The sequence below is a fragment of the Schistocerca serialis genome, chromosome 2 (genome assembly GCF_023864345.2).
Source record: "Schistocerca serialis cubense isolate TAMUIC-IGC-003099 chromosome 2, iqSchSeri2.2, whole genome shotgun sequence".
NCBI lineage: Eukaryota > Metazoa > Arthropoda > Insecta > Orthoptera > Acrididae > Schistocerca > Schistocerca serialis.
The window spans coordinates 902,350,869-902,376,245 of NC_064639.1; the positions used below are offsets into that span (position 1 = coordinate 902,350,869).

General features: G+C 38.3%; 1 protein-coding gene across 8 annotated transcripts in view; it reads left to right on the forward strand.

Moving 5' to 3' along the window:
- The window catches only part of LOC126458246 (uncharacterized), an 80,804-nt gene extending 55,825 nt beyond the window's left edge, over positions 1 to 24,979 (forward strand). For all 8 annotated transcript variants that reach the window (XM_050095150.1, XM_050095147.1, XM_050095154.1 and 5 more), the window contains 6 exons: positions 7,085 to 7,259; positions 9,434 to 9,670; positions 9,758 to 9,975; positions 12,103 to 12,391; positions 18,386 to 18,580; positions 24,067 to 24,979. In XM_050095150.1, the coding sequence (XP_049951107.1) occupies positions 7,085 to 7,259; positions 9,434 to 9,670; positions 9,758 to 9,975; positions 12,103 to 12,391; positions 18,386 to 18,580; positions 24,067 to 24,408 (1,456 nt within the window). In that variant the 3' untranslated portion in view covers positions 24,409 to 24,979. The remainder of the gene's footprint in view (positions 1 to 7,084; positions 7,260 to 9,433; positions 9,671 to 9,757; positions 9,976 to 12,102; positions 12,392 to 18,385; positions 18,581 to 24,066) is intronic.
- The last annotated feature ends 398 nt before the right edge of the window (positions 24,980 to 25,377 follow it).

Consider the following 25,377-nt stretch of genomic DNA (forward strand, 5'->3'; position numbering starts at 1 on the left):
AGCCACTGACTTCGGAAGCCTTTAAAAGTTAAACCCTTTTGTATGTGTCGCGTGGTGAGTAGATTTTTTTGTCTATCCATTTACATCATATTTTCAAAAATTGATTACTTGTAAAGTTATGGCGGATGACACAAATCAACCATTGAGGTCAACTTAGTGTAAAAGGTTTTTCCATGACACCACATACATACACACACACACACACACACACACACACACACACATACATGAGCGACTGCCACCTCTTCCTGTCAGTGAAGGCATGGCTTGCCAGATAACGCTCTGATACTGATGCTGAATTGAAGGCCCATATAAACCAGTGGCTATGATCACAGGCAGCAGATTTCTACACAGATGGTATTGAATAAAATTTGGCCATCCATATTGTTAATTTTTATTTCAAAACATTTTACTTTCTGGATAGCCCTCATACTCTAGTTGTCTCTATCAAATTGTTTCTCCCAGTCAATTAAGCAAATGTGCACTTCCTTGTTCATTTTTATCACTCTTCCTTAAATCATCCTCAGACAACCTATAGCATAGAGGATGCCAGAGGAATTGTGGTGGAAGAAACGGAATAAAGACTAAAAAAAAAAAATACACAGATGATCAAGTAGTGCTGGCAGAATCAGAAGAGCTACAGCAGATGTTGAACAATGTGGCAAGGAGAGAAGATAAATATAGAAAGGATAAAAGTGATGAAAATAAGCAAGAAGGTAGCACCAGTTAAATGTATTCTTAGGTGGAAAAGAGGTAGAACAAGTAAAATCCTTTCTGTTCTTGGGACATTTAGTGTCATGAAACAGAAGCCATACAGAAGAAATGAGGAGTAGGATATCTGTGGGAAAGAGAGAATTTGAAGCACTGGAAAAGTTACTAACATCTAGAAGAACTCCAGTCGAACTGACAAAAATATTTGCTAAATGCTATGTCTGAAGTGCAGTGTTATACAGCAGTGATCCATGGTCAGTTAAGTTTTGAAATGCGGCTAGGGAGAAGAATGCTTAAGGTGAAGTGGACTGACAAACTTTAGAATGAGGAAATTAGGGAAAAAAAACATTACTGGAAGCAATCAGAAAGAGGAAAAATATTTAGCCGGGACATATATTCAATTCAGTTTATTTAGCATCTTTGTATCTCCTCATATACAATGATACAGGACTTGTTGTACATTATTACATAGACAGTTGTACATGGTAAAAGTTTTTTTAAAATTTTATGTTGCCTGATAAAATATTTTGGAAAGGGTAGTTGCTACTCGCCATATAACGAGGATGCTGAGTGATCATCTCTGCTGTATGGTTAGTAGCAACTATCCTTTTCGTTATATTGTTACATTCCATCCTGGATTTTCCATTGTCTAATAAAATATTTTATGTATTTAAAAACAAAGATGATGTGACTTACCGTACGAAAGCGCTGGCAGGTCGATAGAAACACAGACAGACACATACATACACACAAAATTCAAGCTTTCGCAACAAACTGTTGCCTCATCAGGAAAGAGGGAAGGAGAGGGAAAGACGAAAGGAAGTGGGTTTTTGGAGAGGGTAAGGAGTCATTCCAATCCCGGGAGCGGAAAGACTTACCTTAGGGGGAAAAAAGGACGAGTATACACTCGCGCGCACACACACACATATCCATCCACACATATACAGACACAAGCAGCTACCTCAAGAAGGATCCACTGGCTTCAAAAGCTTGCCTAATTATAACCTACTTTTATGTGTGTGTTCTGCTGCTGCTTAGTGAGTAGTTTTGGAAGGGAAAAAAAAACTTCTTATCTCTTCTCATCTGTAATGTTTATTGTAAATGTTTCACTTCCGTACAAGACTAAAGTTCAGGAAAGACTTCCTAAAAGTGCCTCTTGGTATTGCCAGTCTGATTTACTACTGCCATCGACAGTTATTCTGCTGCCAAAACAGCAAAGTTCATCTACTACTTTTAGCATTTAATTTCCTAATCTAATCCCTTGTGAATCACTCGATTTGGTTTGATTTAACTAAATTCCATTATCTATTTTGTGTTACTTTTGTTAATGTTTATGTTATAACTTCTTATCAGTATTCTCTCCAATCCATTCATATGATCTCCCAACAAGCAAACTTCATTTTTTATTTTTTTTATTTTTTTTTATTTATTTATTTATTTTTTTTTTTTTTCCAGAACTTTAATTCCCATGCCACATTTCTCCTGGGCTTCCCGTACTGTTTGCTCAATGCATGGGTTGAGTAAAACAGGTAATTGTCTACAATCCTGCCTCATTTCATTCTCAACTACTGCCTCCCTTCCGTGTCCTTTAGCTCTTAGAACTGCAGTCTGGTTTCTGTACAAGTTGTAGCTAACACTGTATTTTATCCTTTATAACTTCAGGATTCCTAAAAGTGTGTTCCAATCAACATTGTAAAAGCTTTGTAAATGTGCAAATGCTGTAAATGTAGGTCTGCCATTCTTGAATCTACTTGTAAGATAAGTCGGGGTCATTCCTTGTCAAGTCATCCAGGTCATGCCACCCATTATGTAGTTGTGAACTGAGATTTTGTGTACTGATTTTGTATCTAATATCGTGAACTTTTGCCAATTTTTATTGCTTAATATACAATTGCTGAAAGTTTGATGCAATGCGTTACTTCAAAGCAAACTGTAAAAATTTGAAAATTGGCTGCAGTTTTTAAACAAGAAATGGTATGCCGACAGTTTTTTCCCAGAATATCCTTTTGGACATGTAGTTTCTGAAAAAACATGTTAGAATTGCCCAATTAAATTTTATTTAATTTTATTGTTAAATTGGAAAAAATATTTTGGACAATTGGCCCCCTCTGGAAAACACTGAAAAAATTAGAAAGTGCAAATAATAAAGTTACATCACACAAAAAATCAGTTTTGAGAAATGAATGGCACTGGAGAGAAGTACTATTACTACCCAAGAGACATTAACAACATAAGTACACATAACAATATCCAAGTTGAACAAAAATTGCAATATATGAAACAAAATTACAAATTGTAAAATATAGGGCAACTTGTACTTTGCATGACTTATGAACATTTCTTACTTCTGCCATAACCAAATTAACTCAATGTAAAAATACATAGTGTTTTGTTTATAATATTTAAGCATTTTGTCAAAAGCCAATATTGTTAGCACTACACAAAATGCTGGTGCTCCAATCTGCATTCAAGTTGATTCGGAACTACACACGTGACAAGACACTTTAATGCTTAGATAATATTTTTTTTTGTATAAGAACCACTTTTCTTCCACCAACTCTGAGGACTCTTTGCTCAGAGAATAAGTATAGCCTGTTGCTGTGGTGATATCAACTTCACACATAATATGAGAGAAAGAAACATCATTCTCAGTCCAATAGAAGGTCGGGGATGACCTGTGAGGATGCATGAACCTCACTGTAACATCTTCACAATTCACCTTGTCAACAATTCCCAATTACCAAGGAGAGTCATATGCACATGCAACATAGCAATTGGGCTGCACAGTGCTTTCTGGCATTATTGGCAGAAGTGCATCTGAGAAATCATGCACAGTACTAAAATCCCTATCACAGCTCAGCCTTTTTGCTCCAATCTTGATTAGTGATATTGGCACAGTGCGATGCGTAGATTGTGTTCCAGGAATTGTTTTTGCACTTGTTAAGCACTGAGAAATGTAATGTCTGAATTGTACCATTTCATCTTCTGAGACAAAGAGAACTGAAATGTCCTGCAGGTTCTCGCTACAGAATTCAAATACCTGTGAAGCTGTAAGTAAACTCTTTGCAAACTTGTTTTGTGACAAGTCTTTTAACAGTGCCACCAATAGCATCACGGGGAGATTTGCCATGGCTGGTAGCAAAAAAAGGACCAGCTGCACTTTATGTTGAAGTTGTGTTCGTGGTAGCAGAGATTTCTGAAATTCTTACTATTTGTATATTGTGCAGCACAACCAGCAGTGAAATATTAAACATAAGCAAGATTAATTTCCGGAAATTCACACTTTAAAAAATTCAATACAGACTTCTGAGTCTGGTAACCAAGGCAACATCATCTTCTAGATCATCAGAAACAATACAAATACTTCTTACACGCATCTGTTTGTCCTTTTTGTAATATATATGGGTGCAGCTGCCATTGTTCCAATGGTACCCCTGCACTTCATCTTGAACAACTAAATTGAGATTTTCACTGAAATCCATTAAAATTAACACTGATCTTTTGTCAAGTGTTTCCTTCTTCATTTTCAGATAATCAGATTGTGATCGAGAAATGAGTGTGGAGTAAGTTTTTCAATTTTCTTAATTAGGGTGTCACAGAATTCTGATAGAGAACTGATTTGAATACTGAAAGTCATTCTATCAGTTGATACCCATTGACTTTACTGAACCATCTCATCAGGATCATATCTTCTATTTCATTTTCTAAGTGGGTTTGAAGCAATGAACTGGTGGGGCATTTTTGACACAGACGAAGCATACAGGCTAGGTTATTTATATCACAAGTTATTATTTTAATTAGATCTTGGTATGTTTCTTTAATAGAAATGGAATTTAGAAGCAGTTTAACGTTTTGGTGGTAAATGCTCACACATACAGTATGTGTTCCTGATGATCCCGCAAGTATACACTCTTTTGGTCGAAGAGAAGCAAATTTTGAGAATTCTACTTTGTCTTCAGGATACTTTTTTTTATATAGAGAATACAGTTCAGTTAAATTGCTTTAAACGAGATGCTTTGTTCATAGGTATTTTTGATCGTGCTCACTTTGTCTTTTTTCCCAGTCATTAGTCTTGTGTTTTCGTCATCTAAATAAAAACTCTTGACTTTTTGCTCTGTATCAAGTGGCAATGTCTTTTCTCTTTTCTGCTCAGCCACTGATAAAATACCGTTCTCCGTTTAAGGAGCTCTTGCTCATCGTACCAAATATTTAGAAACCTGAAATTTGGAACTGACTTTCTGTCGAGACCAAGTTGGCGGCACAAGAGTAAGTAACTGAATTTTTTCGTGATTATTTGCATATTCAATTTTCTGTTTGATTTTGTCCATGAGTTCATCATGATGTTTTGCCTTTTCTTCCAGTTTTGTTAAATCACTATCAGGGATAGTGCTTGCATCAGCAGCCAGCTTAACTTGATATGTATATGAAATTTTAGTTTTCAGAGCCCCAGCTGCTGATTCAATTTTCGTTTGGGCGCTGCATACCGACTACGTCAAGCAACTGAATGCTGCTTTGTAGGAGATACTCCTAAGCTAGTTAAGCTGGTATTGAGCACAGATTTTTCAGGAGTCTGCACCTTCACATTACTGTCATTTATATAGTCTGGTGATGAGTTGTCACTTGCGTGTTTTTCATTAGTAAGTTTGACACAGGTTGGGCACATTTTCTCCCCAGGAATAACACTAAAGCCTCTCATTTTGAAGGTCTTTGCCTTTTCCAAACTAATTTCATGCAATCCAGATGAAACATCATTTATGGTGCCTGAAGGGATCTCAGCAAATTTTCTTTTGCAGAGAGAATCTGCACAGGTACCTGTCTTTGTGTTTAACACACACACATGAAACACTTAAATCACAGTATGGCTGACTATTACTTCGCCATAATAAAAGTTCTTGTTCTTCACTGGTCAGTTCATTCACACAAGTCAGGGCATTATCACATAAATCTTGCAGATACTTTCCAAGAAAACACTGCCTACTTTTACTTTCCATACTGCTTCCGTCTTAAAACCAATATTTGTTGTAAATAATTCGAAAGATGAGTGGTGTAACCTAAAAAGTAATTAAATAATGAAAAATCATTCTCATCCCATTGTTTCATTACAAAAGTATTTCACGTTATTAGTGTAACATTAGGGGACTTAATTTTGTTTTGAAATGAATAGTTAAAAACTGCAACAATTGAATTTTTAACCAATAATTGACTCGCGGTACAACTTGGTACAAGAGCTCAGAACTGCATGCTCATTGAATACATGACTCAAAACAAAGCAGCTGGATGATGCAATACATGTAGTGGCAGTAAAAGAGTGATCTCAGATATGATTTGTTCCTAGGGAAATCCAGTGTAGCCAACTTCAGCAATTTAGTGGGGACATGGTAGTCATGAATTAGCAACTTCAGTAGTTCTTTTACAGTAACATTGTTGTTCACACTTCCCATTATTAGTACAAACTTACTCTTTTTGTGTGACATAATGGAATATTTCTAATAATATTGTAAATTTTTCGAAGGTATCTATGAGGGGGCAATACCTTTAAAAAAATTGTAATATCCACGCATGGATTTTGTTTAAAAGAAATTATTTACAATTTTTCCTGAAATGTAGATGGTGGATATTCACTACAAGAAGCATGACTATAAAAATATAAACCTCTCTCTTTAACTTAAAAAAAATCAAGCTTCCACTGCAAAAACTGTAGGAACTATTGAAGTTTTAAATTGTACAGGAGCTCGTGTATGAAAGCCTGAATCTATACAACTTTTTTTAATCATAAGTGAAAAAGTAATTGACTTGCAACATTTACATTTTGGAAATGTGAATACATCTAGGTAAACTTCCACTGCCCAAAATTTCAAGGTTTTGCTTGATGATGGGTGTCATTTGCTAAAATTTCTGGATGATTTGACATGGAATGACCCATCGTAGAGTTCATGGCTCACGTGTTCCCATATTTCTCCAAAATCCAAACTGATCCTCTCCAGTGTATTAAACTGATGGATTGAAGTGTAAATTATGAGACTTTATTTAAGAATATATAAAAAATTAAACACACGGTTCAGCATCTCAGAAAATGAAGATTATATTGAGATAGGCCAAAAGAGAAAATACTGAAAAAAGGCATTTGAGCAAACAGTAAAAAGATTTGCATGAAGGCACAAAAAAAGAAAACACAAAGAAGTCTCACGTGTAACAAATCAACAGTTAAAGAGAATCTTGTAATAATTCATTGTTCATGTTTGAAGTGTGAAAAGCCAGAGGAAGTAAATGCAGAAGAGTTTGCAACCATAAATTCTTAAAATGAGTTAAGGTACATTCAACATAAATTATGCATTTTATGCTAAGATTTTTCTTTGTTTCTTTTTTGATGCAGAAATGATGCTTACACTCTTATGGACTTACTGAGTGTATTTTTGGATCATACTACGAGACGACTCGATCATTCGAGAGGTGATGATCATGCATGGTTAAGGGCAGAGCAGTGTGCTGGTCTTTTTACTCGCTTAGATCAATGTGGGGCAACAGGCCTACATGAGTTGACAGTAAAGGTTAGTCAATATACCATTGTGTTTTTCTTCACAAGGGTGATGTAGAATTGCAGTTAGTACTTTCTGTTCTGAATTTTTTAAAATGTGTTAGCATATATTTGTTATACAAACAGACAATATTCTTAAGTTTTCTGTGTAGCACTATTCTGCAGCTTTTACCTGTACCACAAACACCACATTAAGGAAGAATAAGGCAAGTGAAATTTAAATAAGCTCAGTCGTGGGCCACCACCAGACAAATGTAGGTGAAGTGCTGGGAATTCAGCCATTAGTGTCTGGTAACGTTTGTAGATTTCTCAAAGGCTTATGAATATATACACAGATTAAATATGTACATCATCCAGAGGGCGCTTGGCATACCAAGGAAGTTAATTAACTTGGTGAAGGTATGTACAGGGGAGACAAAAGCCGTGGTGAAACACTAGAGGAGCTGTCCAAGGAATTCAGCATCAGAATAGGTGTAAGACAAGGTGATATCATTTCACCATTGATTTTTAATATTGTCTTAGAGAAACTACTTGGGGAGATGAAAATAGAAAGCAAAGGGATGATATTAAATGGAAGAACAATAATTGAGGTATACAGACAACTTTCTAGCCACAACAGAGTCAAAGAAAGAAATATCAGAAACTGTTGGGAACTTAGGAAAGAATGACAGTAAAATTGGACTGTGAACTAATGCGGAGAAGACTGAAATGATAGAAGTATCCAGAGAAGCTCCGAATAATTCTGATAGTACCCGTCCAATTGGAAGACCAAGAAACAATGGGAAGGTGAACTGCAGAAGGTCCTTCAGCAGTTGGATGTTCATGAGAACTGGATCCAAAGTGTGCAAAACTGCCATCTATGGAGGAATATTGTAAGCTCAGTGCATGATTTTCTGGGTCTGTGATCATCAATATGTATGTTTCTGTTACTATAACAGAAATAAAATAAAAACACCATAGCTGTGGAATTTCTATGGTCCCACAAATAAAATTTTCCTTTGAAAATAATGGCCACAGCCTTTGAGAGATGGAAAAAATTAAAGGACTAAATGGAGAGTGACCAGTAAAGCTGATGCAAAAATATTATATTCAGCATTTTATGACAGGGTGATATAAATAGCAGAGAAATTATTAGAAAACTGTCTTAAGCATGGCTCAAGAGCGCAAAATATGCCATAGAAATTGCATCGCTGTGCAAATTGTAATTAAGATTATTGTATCAGAACATTGTCAAAGAGAACCTGACATGTTTCCTTATACTTACTAATATTTAAAATGATGGCTCTTCTTCAAGTTCCTGTTTAAAAGTGGAAATAGTTCAATCACTGTATAGCATTTCTCCTATTTCCTTGAGTCTGCTCACATTCATACTGCAGAGCTCTTCTTATTTAATTTTGATTTAAAATGTAAATCTTTATTGACACAAGGTATTGCAATTTGTCATCACGTACCTAGTACTGATGCTCATCACTGAAATAAAAATATGGTCATGGAAAGTTGTGGTAGACTGTAAATAATTTAGGAGCAAAAGTAAGTATTCACCAAATAGTAGACACACAGTACTTGACAAAAAAAAGAGAGAGACTGAAAACTTGCTAGCCTTCAATCACTTCCTTTTCAAGCTAAAGGTCACCCCCCCCCCCCCCCCCCACACACACACACACACACACACACCATTATTCCTTTTTACACACACGGTACCCAGTGTCAGGAATGCATTTATGCAGCTTCACTGGCTTGAGGGTTTGTGTCAGGTGGCATGGGAAGAGGAGTAGGGAGGCGGGGAGTGAGATGGAGGGTTGAATTAAAGTGGCTGATAGCTCTGAGGGAGAAAGCAGGTGCATGATACAGGAATGCGGAAGAGAGAGGTAGCAGGTGGTGGGATTGGAACGTGACATACAGGCCCCAATGTTGATGAGTTTATGCAATGCATAGAAGAGTGGATTTGATTGGGTGAATGCACATTTGAATGCTGGAAAGTTTTCAGTCCTGTTTGTGTACTTGTTGACAACTCAGCACCTCTACTATTTTGTGTATTGTTATCTGTATTTCTAAATTATTTACATCATTGAAGAAAAATTTTAGTGTTTCAGGTTATAATCATGAATAATACTAAAGACATAACACAGAAAACTGTCCCTCTCATGTCTTGCATAGAATGTAGAAAATGAGACTTCTATATTCCAGGTACGCCTGGATCCTCGGCAGGGGGGTGACTTGGAAACAGTTTCTGCTGCAAATAAGTCATTCCATCGAGTACTTCGCAATGGTTTGGCTCAGAATTTGCATACGCTCATACTTAGGTCAGTGTGTGACAATGAGATTCTCAGATTGCTGGGCCGTAACTGCCCAACTCTCAATTATCTCGATGCTACGTCCTCCTGGCTCGTCGATGATGGTGGCATAAGGCAGCTGTGTTTTAAGGTATATGAAATGAACAGAAATGTTTTTTATGCTCACATTCTCATTTCTGTAGGTAGTAACGTAACACCAGTATGTGATGGTTTCCAGGAACCAGAACTATATAGTGACATATCTGATGGCTACGCTGATGGGAATGAAACGTATGTGGATGTTTTCTTCCGTATCCAGCCATCGGAGCTAAATACGTGTTGCAGAACTTTGCATGAAGTTCGCATACAGGATACAAATACTTCAGAAGTTGGGGTTATCATGCTTGTCTTGTTCATTCCAAACCTCAAATCATTGGGTGGTTTTATTTATTACAGGTAAATGTGTATCCAGTATCAACAGTCTTGCTCAGATATCTAATTCTTGGTATATCAAAAATAGTAAGTGATGACAAATTAACTTTTTAGATACTTCCTGCTATTGACTCTGTTTAAATGTTGCCGAGAGTGGCAGTATGATGGTTAGGATGCTGGATATGTTGTTTTTAATTTTTTTTTTATCTATGTGAGTCTTAATTAACTATAATACTACCAAGTCCCGTAGCTATTGAGCAGATCGAATATATTGAAATTGTAAATAGTCAGTTGCATTCGTGTAGTTGCTAAACAAATTGAGCACTACAGTAAATTCCTCATTATCCTGTTACAGATTATCTAGTTTGCGAATTATTTGTTCATAGTTCAGCCGATTTTGAAAACAAAAGTGTGAAGTATTCTTTTAATAATTAGAATGAATATTTTCATCGAGAATACAAATTTTTGGTTCTGAAAACATGATGATGAAAATATCCATGAATGGTTTAACAGCAGTGACCCTGAACCAGGATTTGAGCAGTTAACTGATTTGATTGTAGGGAACAAGTGTGTTTGGTAAATATACAGTGAAGGTGATATGACCGAGGTCCCTTTTACCACTGGAAGAGAGACACTAAAATGTGTATATCTGATACCAGAGTATGCAGGACAAAATTTGTGTGACTGTACCAACACTTTGACGTCCCAGAAAATGACAACTGACATTAAGAAAAAGATTAATAAAAATGTGGGAAACAAATTGAACCTTTATTTCCAAAAAGAAAGTTTATAACAAATGGTACAAAATATAGCATATTTTAAGCGTAATTTTGTATAAATGTGCACAGGTATGCTCTCACTTCTGGTACTACTGTGTCCATTGCTTATAGTCAGATATGTTTCAGCATGTTGTTGGTACCTGGAAGTACGAATTTTTAGGCAAAGTAAGCCGAACATAAATGATCTATATTTGTGATCTGTTCTTTTGTAGATAGCATTCAAGAATGGCCCGTGGGGCCAAAATTGGCCAGTCATTCAAAATGCAATAAATACTTGGTAATGGAACAACAGCTGAGGTGAAACCATAACACTGTCTTTAAAAAAATTCATGGCAGAGGTACTCTGCATGAAGAAAGTGACAGAGAAGGATGGTGATCAGAGTGACAGTGATAACTGTATTTTTCTGTGATAAAGTGAATGTGTTGAATGTTGCTGATAGCTGCAGTTACTATATGCATGTTCCAAGTTTTAAATAGTGTGTTGGGATGAAAGTCATAGGCAACACTTAAATCATCAGCAGGTGGACTTAAAGAGGCATTAAGGTATCCTAGGTGTTTCAAGAATTATTTTATTAAAATTTCTTGCGAAGATTTCGTATGTCAGTTGTTGTACCCTGCATAATAAATCATTTGTTTAATTACAGATGAAGTAACTAATGATAACATATATATTGAATACAGGCAATTATTTCTTCAGATTTAAGGTTCCAAATGGACAGTTCAGATTGAGCTTGATTTGAAACTCTTGGGTAGCCATTGTTATAAGTAACTGATTCTGGCAATTTAGTAGGAGGGAAAAAATGGAGATTTGGTAAGTTGGTTCTTTCGGTTGTTGTAATAGGAGAAGAGTACTATAATAGAGAGGAACAGAAAGGAAAGTGGTAGGTGAAAGCGTATTAGAAGGATGACTGGGAAGTGTGTGAAGCAGCTGTGGGCAAACCAGTAAACTAATACCCACATAAATTCACAAATGATAAAGTGAAGTGTAAGGGAAAGACAAGAGCAACAAAAAAAGTAAAGAGATAATGAGAGGAGACTACTGAAGATGGTGAGAGAAGTTGGTTGTTCATGTGGGCATTGCATACGGATGACGTAGTCCATATAAAATCCAGAGATGCAACAGTTTTATGTATTTCTATAGTAGTAACTAATGTCAGTAATATTACCCTACGAGTTCTGCAAAGAATTTCTTCTGTGATTGAAGAATCAACATACACATCAGCAAAATGTTGTGTTTAGATAATAACATCTTGAAGAAAAATTCACTTGAGAAAGCTGTAAAATTACGAGACAGAATTGTTTTCCAGCTAATGTGTCAAAGTTATTTTTTATGTAGCTATGTAGTTCACTTAATTGGTTGGTTACGTTTCAGGAATGTGGGTGACGCAATAGTGAACCTAGCATTGGAGCGAACCCTCGTCTTGTCCCTGACAGACCTGTGGGACACCAGCATGCCCCCAGAGAAGGCCGCCTTGCTCTGCCGCTCAGTGCCTCAGCTCAGCAGCCTGTATACGAGGGGGTCCTGGCTGTGCAGCCTGACAGCGTTCAAAAATCTGACATCACTCACAGTCGATTTTGACTTTGTGGACTTTTCTTATTCTTTGGAAGAATATCTTGTGCAGGCAGGCAGCACACTTAAAAAACTGGTGCTAGTAGATCAGGTATATTTTTTTCATTTTCTGTATAAGGAGTTAATTTGGTTGCTTACGCGTAATATTTTATTTCGCAGAGGTAGTAAATATTTTCTTCAGGTCATATTCCTTATGTGTGTTTATCATATTTTGGTTATATTATTGATTAACAATTTATATAAAAGCTATAAAAAAGTTTTGAAGATGAATATAATACATATTTTGACATGTTGTTGGTGCAACAGCAACCAACATAACACTGATTATATTAGTTACAATGTAAATTAGGACAGACCTGTTAAGTCTAATTAGATTAGGTTAGGTGTATGTAAGCATAATGTAAAATGATAGAATAAATATAGTAATAGCCACCATGAAAGTGACACAGTGTGAGCCGTCCACCCTGAGTGCTTGCTGCAAAATAAGGGCCATTTCTTCCCTTCCACCCTGTTCCACTTTTCCTGAACTCCTGAGATTAGAACACATTTTCTAATGTATCATTTCTCCCCAGTATCATCGCAGACCCAACCTTTGTTGACTCGTCCTTCTTCCATAGGTGTTTGTTTAGTTACTGTAATGAACAGTTGTGTCGTGAAAGTGTGTTAGCGTTCTCTAATCTGCTGAGGAGTGATGAAACAAAGTGCACTGCTGAGAGAGAATATCCTCACAACTTGATAACTGCTCTTGAGAAGCAGGGAAGAGAGTTCGGCACGGTCCTACAAGACAAGGAGCTCGTAGGCAGCCACTGGTATCCGTGACAAAGCAGTGCCTAGTGAGTGGCTGTTGGAAGTCCAGCAAAGATGGCACAGTGAGGTGGCAGGAGTGGCAGCAGTCACGGCAGGCAGGATCCGCTGCGGAGACTTGCAGTGGTTCTTGATTTGTCGGAGTCTGGGATGTGTCTGGCCTCCTCTGGGTGTAGACCCACATAGCCAGCTGTGGAAGGGTACGGCACGGTATCACACGGACATAAAATAGTGCACACCAATTGCAGCACTGTGTGCTGTGACTCACATGCCATTTAGTGGCATACACACAGTCTTGCCTCGTCTATTTACAAACAATCTTAAAGGTGAGGCAGGGGCCGTTCCTATCCATTAAAAGTAGGTGGAAGTGTGGTGGGGCAGCCCTGGATACACCACATCCCTCTCCCTTTAAAAAGATATTGTGTAACCACTCAAAGAAGCACTGCACACTAGGGAGTGCTGACTGTCGGAACGACTGTAACAAAACACTACAGTCAGCCAGTCTTGAAAAGTGCCAGAGAAATGACCAATATGTGGCTAATGATTTTAACACAACCTTGCTGTCCACAAGCATTGAACAGAACCAAAACATTATAAAGAAAAAGAACTCCAGACATGACATGAACATGTGAACAAGAATTAAAGATACAGTTAACAAGACTGCTGAACATAAGGTGTAGGACTTGTGACAAGAACAGAAAAAGACAAACATTGCATAATAGCTTAGCAACAAGCCCATGAATATACGGAAACAAGCCACAAAGCGACCCAAAATTTGATCCCAACAAAACAAGCATGCCGTGGCCACATAGGGGAATAGCAACTGGCCTCTGTCACAGGCAGTGATGGAGAAGGGCCAGGCAATGGCAGGGTTTGGAGTAAAACTTCTGACAAGGCCCAACCGAGGGCCCAGAAGAGCACACACCAGGATTGGTGGCACCAGCCGCGAAAGTGAGATCGTTGGCAGGACCGGTAACAGCAACTGGAGCAGATGTGCAGGCAGTTGCAGCAGTGCCATTGGGAATGACTGGACCAGGTCCAGGGATGGCTACAGCTGCATTAGGGAGGGTGAGAGGATAAGCTGCAGCAGGGCCGGCAATGAACATACTGACAAGGCCAGCAGCAGTCAGACTGAAGACTGGATTGACATCATCGCAGACAGGCGTGGTGACCACAGGAGGGTGGGACAGGACAGGGCTGGCAACACTGTGACTGACAAAAGGGCCAATGTAGTCGAAGGAAGGTGGGGCAAAGATACTGGAGCCATTGCTAACAGGGCCAGCACCAACAGGGCTGGCCCCAACAGAAGAGATGCCAATAGGAGGGTCGGCTTTGACGGGCCTGACTCTGACAGGGCTGGTGCCAAAAGGACCGATGCCGACAAGGAGAGAGGGCTAGAGTGAATTACAGATGTGCGACTGATATCACAGAAATACTCATCCAACTGTTCCATTAACAAATCATAGTCTTTGTCCTCCAACAAGAACCTGGGAAAAAGTTGACAACACAAACTAGTTTTCTGCACCCACAGTGGCAAGAAAATGAGCACTGTGTTTTGTACCTTTCATGCCGCAGGCCAGAAAGTGCAACTCCAACTGTTGACGGTACATGTTCCAGTTTTCCATTTGACCAGCAAACACGTGAAAAGTTGACATAGATGTGGGAGTCACATGCTGAGACACAGCTGCAGTAACAAAAATGTGAGTGAGCTGAGTGACACACAGCAGCAGTTTCTGAATTTGCTGCTGCCATAACTGAATGACTCGACACAAAGACAGCTCAGACGATGGGACAGACACGATAAGACAAAAATGACACTCAATCTTTTAAAATACGCTGTTAGTGATCTGAAACTTGAACCTTGAAGTGCTGAAAACAACTCAGGCCAACAGCATCAATTAAGAGAATTTTCACTCGTACAACACATGAAAGGACTGCGTGAAAACTATCCAGAAAAGATGATGTCGACTAAGAAACTTGATTCACGAATGTGCCTAGGCTGAAAAAATTGTCCTTTTGTAATAACAGCAGAAAACAATGAGTACCACTGTCTACAGACTATAACCGTACAAGAAGCAGGAGATGTTGCCCTAACAGAACAAACTAGTGCACAAGCAAAAATCACTGGGTTCAAAACCACTTAGACTTGAGAAGCGAAATGCCTTTTCCAGTAAACTGAACTAATACACAACAAGATACACTAAAATATACTGGAAGAACAAACCACTAAGCCTTTTACCTCATCACCAACATTCTGTGGCAGATGAGGAGAGTAGAAAACATCCACAGTCCTGTAGATGTGAAAGCACAAAAACATGGATGAGAAACACTCATCACCAATATTCTACAATCTCTTGTGGAGTATGAAACATACTTTTACAACACAACTGTTTATTACAGTAACTAAACAAAGTACACTTCTGGGAGAGAATATTTTCACAACTTGACAACTGAAAACTGTCTATCCTGGAGAAGATCTTAAGGAACAGGGAAGTGAGTTTGGCATGGTCCTACCAGCTGAACGGCCTGCGGGCAGCCTCTGGTAACCATGGTGAAGCAGTGCCTCGTGAGCGGTTGCACAAGTCACAGCAGCGGATGTGGCTTATTGCAAAGACGACAAAACAATGTGGTGGGAGTGGCAGCAGGCATGGCCTCTTGTGGGACTTGAAGCAGTTCTTGATCTGTCGGAGTCTGGAATGTGTCTGGTCTCCTCTGGGCAGTGTGCGGACCTATGTAGCTACCTGCAGAAAGATACATTATGGTACCACCTGAGTGTGTCACCGCACAGACATAAAATAGTGTCCACCAATCGTGGCACTGTGTGCCGAGACTCGCACGCCACGTAGTGGTGAAGCTGGTGCCCTGGACGCTGTGGCAGCTGCTGGTGGCTTGAGTTTATACCATGTCTTCCCTCGTCTATTTACTAACAACCTCATAGATGAGACAGGGGCCATACCTAGCATGCTAAGCATAGACTGAAGTTTAGTGGTTAAACTGTGCAGGGGGTAGCCCTGCATACATCACTGTCAGAGTTTTCATTTACCTTTCTCTCCTAGATTTCCTTTTACTCTATATTCCTGACATCACCCATCTGACACACACTTCTGTATAAGGGCCTCCTATAGACTTTTCCCACATAGTGTATCTTAACCTCTACATCTGTGTTCCTCTTGCATGTCTTCTAATGTCATTGGTCCACCTTTTGTCAGTCCATTTTCTTGTACTTTTCTTATCTCATGGAATCCAGCAAAGAACTTCCTTGGCCCACCTACCAAACATTTGCCTACTTACCCTGTTGGTTATACCCCCACCCTTGCTGTTTTCTTTTCCTCTGTACCCCTCTCTACTCCTTACTCTGTCAATCCCTCCCTTTCAAATCTCTCCTATCAACCCATCTTTCAACTGTGAATTGAATCTGACACAGTAGTGTCTCTGAAGCCTCCTCCACCTTTGCCACATTTTCTTCTCACTTAAAGTGGGTTCCTCATTGCTTGCATTCTGAATGACCTCCATTTCTCTAGGTATTTCTGTTTTTTTTTTTTTTTTTTTTTTTCCCTGAAGGAACTTGCATTTCCTAAAGATAAGTATTGTTTTTCATAAATGTTTGTTGTTGTCTATAGGAGTTGACCACCTGATGTTAAATACTGACCAGTCTAGTTGTCTCCCTGCTAATTTCTTCCATTAAATTCACAACCGCTTATTTAACATATTGTTTATTTAGACTACCACCACATTTTAGTAATGAAGGTTATTATCAGATGACATAAATTTGTGAAACTAGTAGTTAAAAGTGCCTGCATTCACCTAAAGTAACAAAGTATTTTAGTTCACATCAAGGGTGTCCATACAGAGGGGTAAAGGTGGAGGACCAGGACCCCCCCCCCCCCACCCTCGCTCTAGGGAAAGAAGAAATATATAGTGTAGGCAGGCGTTTCTTTTTTTAAAAAATTAAAAGTCGTTATTATACAGGTTTTTAACAGGGTTGGAACTGGAACTTCTTTATGGCTACTTACATGTCGCCATTCTTCTTCTAAAACATTAAAAATATTCCATACTGCCACATCAAGCCTCCCCTCTCCAAACTGTCGTATGGCCGCCCTTGGTTCACATGTAGAAGTCTGTTATCACCTTGAAAAGAACAAGCTGCCAGTGTAAATCCTTCTCTATATATTCATCCATTAATGCAAGACATTTGTCCAAATGGTGGATTTATGTGATGATATCTCGGAAGTAGAAATGTGCATTTTGGTTGTTCAGGAAATGTTACACCTCAAAAATCACCTTGGCCTCATTCTGGAAATGCTTGCCACTCAATGGTTTCTTCATCCGAGAAAAGAGGACGAAGTCACTACCTGCCACATTTGCAAAACACAAGTGGATGAGATATAATTTTATAGCCCAAAGAAGTTGCAGCTGTGACTGTGTCATGTGTAGAAGATGCTGAAGCGGTATGTGGAGAAAAAATATTCCCTTAGACAGATTCCCACATTTCGTCTTGGCAGCCTCTCATAATGTTTGTTGTTGTCTATAGGAGTTGACCACCTGATGTTAAATACTGACCAGTCCAGTTCTCTCCCTGCTAATTTCTTCCATTAAATTCACAACCGCTTATTTAACATATTGTTTATTTAGACTACCACAACATTTTAGTAATGAAGCTCTAGTATGGTTTCATGACATATTACCCCTTTTGAGCATAATCTGCCAGCACCTTGCCCCAAAGCAGTTGGATTTTCTCATTTTTCAGCAGTGGTAGAGCCACATGATTCCATTGCCTGCTCTGCTCAATTGTCTCATGATCATAGCAAGTCAGTGGTGATCAGACGTCTAAAAGTCATCTGGAGGTGCCAGACACAACTGCTACATGTGGTGAGTTCTTTGAATGGATGTGAGCTGTCACAGAACCCAGCAAGTAGTGACCTTCCTCGTGTTTAAAATGCTGAGCAAGGTTTTAATTTTATTATCCATTAAATTCTTCATTCACTGGGTGAATGATCAAAGTTTTTTGTTCCTGAAGACCTCACTCTTTTCTGCACCACACTAAATGAATGAGTATGATCAGGTATTGTTTACAGGTCCCACTGTTTTTCTAGATCTGGCATAAATTTCTGGTGTTGTGGCAATTTAAATTTATGAAGGCATGGCAGTTATGTTTAAGTGTTCAAGTTTTTATTTCATGTATCTTCCGTGTAAAAGAAATAAAATAATACACTTCAGTATACTGTTTGATTAGTTTTCAAGATCTGCAATTTATAGCGCATATGTCTATTTTCTTTTCCAGAATCATCCAATTAGTCTTGTTATGCTTGCTGAAAATTGTCCAGCTTTGGAAGAATTAGGAGCAAAGTTAGAAGGTGACTGGTTTGGGCGCTTTGGCAGTATGCTTCCCGAATTGAAAACGTGCCGCGTTCGCATTGGATCAACAGCTACACTGAGATCATTGCTTGTTCACGCCAAAAATTTGACAGCACTTGAGGTAATATATATTAATAAATATTTGTAATTGGATAGATAAAAAACTATGCTCACCCAGTGGTAGCAGGAGAAAATACGTTTGAAAATTATCGAAATGGGCAAGCTCCTAGAGCTAGTGCCTTCTTCTGGCAGAAAGTTTGAAGGTGAAGTAGGAGGGATGAAAGGATAAGACTGATGAGATTTAGGAAATGTGGAGAGTTACGGAAGACTTGCTCAGCGCTACAGATCAGAGGAGACTTTCCGCAAAGGATGAGAAGGAAAGACTGATTGTTTGGAACTGCACAGTTTTCAAATAAATTGTTCTCTGAAAGGTGGAAGATAGGATAATATACTAGATGAGATTACTGACAAATCATCATATGAGCAGAAAGCTAAGGGCATTATATATGGTAGATAGGTGAGAGAGAGAGAGAGAGAGAGAGAGAGAGAGAGAGAGAGAGAGAGAATAGACAGGTCAGAAAATAACTACTCTTGCAGTTACAAGAAAAACCTTGCGCTTTTCATTGTTTAACTAATAACTGACACCAGTTATATGGCATTTACCAATTTATATATCTCTCATCATATATCATGTGAGATTAAAGTAGTGTCATACTTATCATTAAAGCCCCTATTATGAGGGCAGTTCAATAAGTAATGCAACACATTTTTTTTCTCAGCCAATTTTGGTTGAAAAAACCGGAAATTTCTTGTGGAATATTTTCAAACATTCCTGCTTCGTCTCGTATAGTTTCATTGACTTCCGACAGGTGGCAGCGCTGTACAGAGCTGTTAAAATGGCGTCTGTAACGGATGTGCGTTGCAAACAACAGGCAGTGATCGAGTTTCTTTTGGCGGAAAACCAGGGCATCTCAAATATTCATATGCGCTTGCAGAATGTCTACGGTGATCTGGCAGTGGACAAAAGCACGGTGAGTCGTTGGGCAAAGCGTGTGTCATCATCGCCGCAAGGTCAAGCAAGACTGTCTGATCTCCCGCGTGCGGGCCGGCCGTGCACAGCTGTGACTCCTGCAATGGCGGAGCGTGCGAACACACTCGTTCGAGATGATCGACGGATCACCATCAAACAACTCAGTGCTCAACTTGACATCTCTGTTGGTAGTGCTGTCACAATTGTTCACCAGTTGGGATATTCAAAGGTTTGTTCCCGCTGGGTCCCTCGTTGTCTAACCGAACACCATAAAGAGCAAAGGAGAACCATCTGTGTGGAATTGCTTGCTCGTCATGTGGCTGAGGGTGACAATTTCTTGTCAAAGATTGTTACAGGCGATGAAACATGGGTTCATCACTTCGAACCTGAAACAAAACGGCAATCAATGGAGTGGCGCCACACCCACTCTCCTACCAAGAAAAAGTTTAAAGCCATACCCTCAGCCGGTAAAGTCACGGTTACAGTCTTCTGGGACGCTGAAGGGCTTATTCTGTTCGATGTCCTTCCCCATGGTCAAACGATCAACTCTGAAGTGTATTGTGCTACTCTTCAGAAATTGAAGAAACGACTTCAGTGTGTTCGTAGGCACAAAAATCTGAACGAACTTCTCCTTCTTCATGACAACACAAGACCTCACACAAGTCTTCGCACCCGAGAGGAGCTCACAAAACTTCAGTGGACTGTTCTTCCTCATGCACCCTACAGCCCCGATCTCGCACCGTCGGATTTCCATATGTTTGGCCCAATGAAGGATGCAATCCGTGGGAGGCACTACGCGGATGATGACCAAGTTATTGATGCAGTACGACGTTGGCTCCGACATCGACCAGTGGAATGGTACCGTGCAGGCATACAGGCCCTCATTTCAAGGTGGCGTAAGGCCGTAGCATTGAATGGAGATTACGTTGAAAAATAGTATTGTGTAGCTAAAAGATTGGGGAATAACCTGGTGTATTTCAATGCTGAATAAAACAACCCCTGTTTCAGAAAAAAAAATGTGTTGCATTACTTATTGAACTGCCCTCGTACATGATGCGCCTAAACCATACACCTATGCACCAGCACCTCAAGCGGGCATATCTGTGACATATTGGAATGTCATTCGTTCAAAATATTTATGTGAGCTCAAGGTTCCTATTTAATAACAAATTGTTTGTATCATTATTTATTATGTTCTGATATTGTGAAATAATATGCTGGAAACTGATTTGGTAAAGGATAGTGCCAAACAATGTAGACCACACAATAGCTTAATTTAAAATTGGCTCCTCCCGTTTCATTTGCACTATAGTGCTGTTGGTGACGTGTTCCAGTTTTACAGATTGTTTATGCAGGTAAAGTGTCACATATCTCTTCCTCTGTAATCTTATCTGGACAAGAACTAATTCAACTGTTACTCAGTCACAATATTTGTTAAGTTTCACTGTAGCATAATATACAGTGACTGAAATATGCAATTAACAGTGTGCAGTATACAATAGCTGTACAGTCACAGAAGTTAATGACACTGTCCAATAAATAATAGCGCTCGAACAATAACTCTTTGAGGTTACAGGTATGAAACCTAGATATTACACATATGATGTCAGAGCACAGATTTTCGCATGAAATCTTGTGTGTTTGGTAACCACAGGACTTTAACTATAACAGACATACTTATGTTATCCGAATGCCAACTGGTCACAGACTAGACTGACACATAGATGTTGCTTGTTCTAACATGATCTGACATAGGGACATTGCCCAGTTGCTTGCAGGTCACAAACTGACTACTTTGGAGGAGGGACGGCTATTTCTAAAGATAGGTGTGAGAATGTTATGTGATTTCTGAAATTACTACATGTTTTGAAAATCAGCTAGGATAGATTTTTGGTATTTTGTATGGGCTATAAGACTTTACTATTACCTGGTTTATGAAAAATGTTTAAGGTTGGTAGATCATACAGTAGGAGTGTATGGAACATTGTTATGCTTCGATAGTCTGAAATCCCCAACTTCAAGAGTACAGCATCCTTCTTGAAATCAATCTTTTATGATTCTAATAAGTCAAAATTATGAGTGTCTGAACTTTCAGTTTCAGTTCCAATTATTGAGAAGCTAATTAGTTTCAAACAATTTAAAATACATTCTTGGAAAGAGAATGTCTGCTTCCGACTGAATGATGTGAATATTTCTCATCCTGCTCATTAGTTCAAAATGTTTTCCTATTAGATGGCATTGTTGTAACTGTAGTTAGAATAACTTTTCATTGAACAGGCATCTAGTAAAACTAGTTGCATTGCTATGATCAGCAAAATAAATATAGATAATTGAACTATAAATTTAAATTACATTTTGCTTAAATAACAATTTGAAATTTTCTTATAGGTATTACATTTTACTATGCATCTGAATTAGATATAAAATGAAAAAAACCTTGGTTACTCATGCGAGTAGAAAACATGAGAGATTGAGTAGCTTTCAACTTGCTATGTTTCACCGTTTGTTGCACACTGTAAGGCAGTTTGCAGATGGTGCATCGTTACGTAAAACACATTTATAATGTCTACATTTTGTCTTCATATGTACTGTATCTGACAGTCATATTTGTTTGAAAAATGCCGTTCTCTGATAATTAGTGTCTGAATGTTCATTTACATTACATTTTCTGCCTCACTTTCACAAGGAATTTTAATTTCATTCATTTGGATAAGCTTTCTTTGATTTTAGAGTATCTGTGAAATTATTGGTGAATATTTATGCTAGAAGTGCCTGCTCTTTTGTTCATGGACGTACACTGATGTAGATTTTAATGCAACTGTGTTATACTATGGTAATTTCTGGTTTCTTTGCATTACTATAATTTTTAGGAGCTGGCTATGTTCAGTTATACGTTAAGATTTGTTACATGGAAACTTGAGGACATAAGCTCTTGTGACTTTCTGTACAGGGCGAGTCAAAAAGGACATTACAAATTTGGAATGATATAGGAATTTATTGAGATAACTTACAGAATTGGTAGATGTGCTATTTTGCAGCAAACAATCTCAAGTTTCACATAAAAGCACCAAGCGTCATTTTGGTTCAATGTGACTACCATTTGTGATGCAACAAACATTCCACCAATAATAAATTTCTTCCCACACTCTTTGCAGCAAATCGGGCATAACTCGTGCAAAGGCAACATAGTTTCAATTTTTTCAGGTTGACTAAATTGTTGGTAGGGGAGGAACATACACACAGTCTTTAATGGCACCCCAGAGAAATAAATCCAGTGATGTCACATCCGGGGAGCGACGTGGCCATGTGATTGGCCCTTCATGGCCAATCCACGAACTGGGAAGTGGTTGTAGAAGAAACTTCGAATTTCTGTGAGGAAATGAGGTGGTGCACCATCTTGCTGGTAATAAACCATCCCATCTCAGTCCTCTTCATCGATCTGTAAAATTAAAAAGTTTTCAAGCATATCCAATACAAAACACACTGTGAGGACACTCTGCACCAGTGAAAGTACCATTTTAACTATGCTCTATGCTGGCACTCTTGGTGGTGGAATTGGGTACTGATGCATTACATGAATCGAACTTGGGGTTGTCTGCTACAAAATGATGCATCTATTGATTCTGTAAGTTATCTCAATAAATTTCGATATCCTTCCAAATTTGTAAAGTCCTTTTTGACTCATACTGTATTTATTTCTAAAGCATATAGTTTCCTCTTATTTGCTTACCTTGGAAATTGTCGTGCATTATCTTCTTCCCCACTCATTCTTAAATATTTTAGTCATTTCCATCAAAAATAAGCAAGTTGGAAAACAGTAGCATACAGCAGTTACCATTTCTGAATGCCTGCTGTAAGTTGAGAATGTTGCATCTCGCTCTTAAAAGGATCCTAAAAATTGTCAAAACTGAGACAGATGCCTATAGTCAGGGGTCTTTCCGTAGTTTCAGCAGAACATTAACTTCCTTCATTGTTTGAAAGATTGCAGGTCACGAGGATTTAAGGAGTATTCTTAAGGCCAATTGTTTAGTAACAGTTCAAATTTCTTAATGGTGGCTTCAATTTACATCTCTGCCTTCAGACATTAAAAGCACTTTTTTTTAAAAACATGCTTTTATTTTGCAGTTTCGTATGACCTTACTTTTAATTTGCTCATCATTCTTACTGTTTTCTAGACCTGTTAAATGGTATGTCTCTTATCAAAATCTGGTGCACTGGCATTTGTCAGATATGCCTGTATCCTGTGGTTTTTGAGAATTATCATTTGCTGAGTTCACCACACATACACACTTGTACTTTGTAATTTAACAAAAAGGACAATTTAGTCTCAAAAGTTTGGCATAATTTTTTTCACATAGAATGTCTATATCAACATTCAGTTTAGTCCTCACACCATCTTCTTTATTCTTCAAGGTATTTGCATTTCACTTGCTTAATTATGTAATTCAGAACATATTACATAGAAGTTGTTTTAATGTAGTTTTTTGATATTAAGTAAATACTTCCTCCTTTTATTAAAACTAAGTTATTGATTGTGTAAATAATATGATACTTTTATGTTTTATTATTCATCAAAGCTGACATTAGAAGAAGATGCTGTTGGGGATACACCAGATGTGTTTGACGACATGGTAATTGCACAGGCATTAGCAGATAATTCTGTCCCAGAAAAATTGCGTGTGTTTCTCATGAATTCAGAGTGTAGCTTCACTGTCAATGCTGTTCAGTTGATGATAAACTCCTGCCCAGAACTCAGGTTCCTAGGTGAACTCCAGATGTGGACTGGACTAAATGAGAGAGATATTGAAGATTTGTTCCACGAAATCCGAGAAAGAAATTTGGACCTGATGCTTAGATACCGTGGTCACTGGTATCCTTACAGGAAAGGCTGTCATGCAATTACTTCCAGAGACCATTAAAGCTTCTTTGAGCACTGATGTAAATCAGAGCAACAACTGTAAAAACTGTTTGTTCATAATTTAAATTTATCTCGTTTTTGTCTTTACATTTTGTACAGGTAGCTGTAAGATTTTGAATTGGATTTTTTACAGTTAAGAGCTGTCATTTAATCCAGTGTGCTTGGTTTAGCATGTGGCCATTGAGTGACATCTAAGTGAAAAAGATATGTAATATGTTTTACTATTCGCAGACAGTATGAAATTTTACCCATCTCCATTGATATTAAAAAAATCAAAAGTTTGTGTGTTCATTTCTTTTGGAGAGATATCGAGGAAGTGCTGCTGCCTTTGATGTTATGTCTTTGTCATTAGATAAATGAAAAGCTGTGATTCTTTTCTGTATATATTTGGATACATCTACTCACAGTGGAATGTGTAAACATGAAACTTTATCAGTGACCCATTATTCCCAAGGTTTGAGTCAATGTAAGAAGCATCAAGATGGTGTATACTACAGTGTGCATTGTACAGTAAGCTGTAGTGCCATTTGTGCTGTAATGCAAATAAACAGATGAAATGTGTACTACATGAATATTTAAACAATAATAATTTATTCCCATTTTTTTCCCTGTGTCTGTTTCTTATAGTTATCACTAGGCAAACCTGTCTGTACAAAACCGAAATGAGTTTCTAGAATTATTTTGTTGTAAATATATGTCTTGAGTTTGCCACTGCATAATATTCTACAGTTTCCATAATATATTGTAAATACAACTTTTAGATATCTTCAGGTGGTGGTAGTCAGTCTTGTTACTGCTGCAGAATGGGACTGATGATGGCGGTGTCAAAATTTATCAATGCAGAAGCAAGAAATATGCATGCGCATGGAGGCACTCACAGTTGGATGAAAGCAGTACTCTTAGTTCCCCTGCCGGGTGCCAGAGAGAGGACTTGCACACATGTGTAGTGGGCAGTGACTGTGTTGCTGCA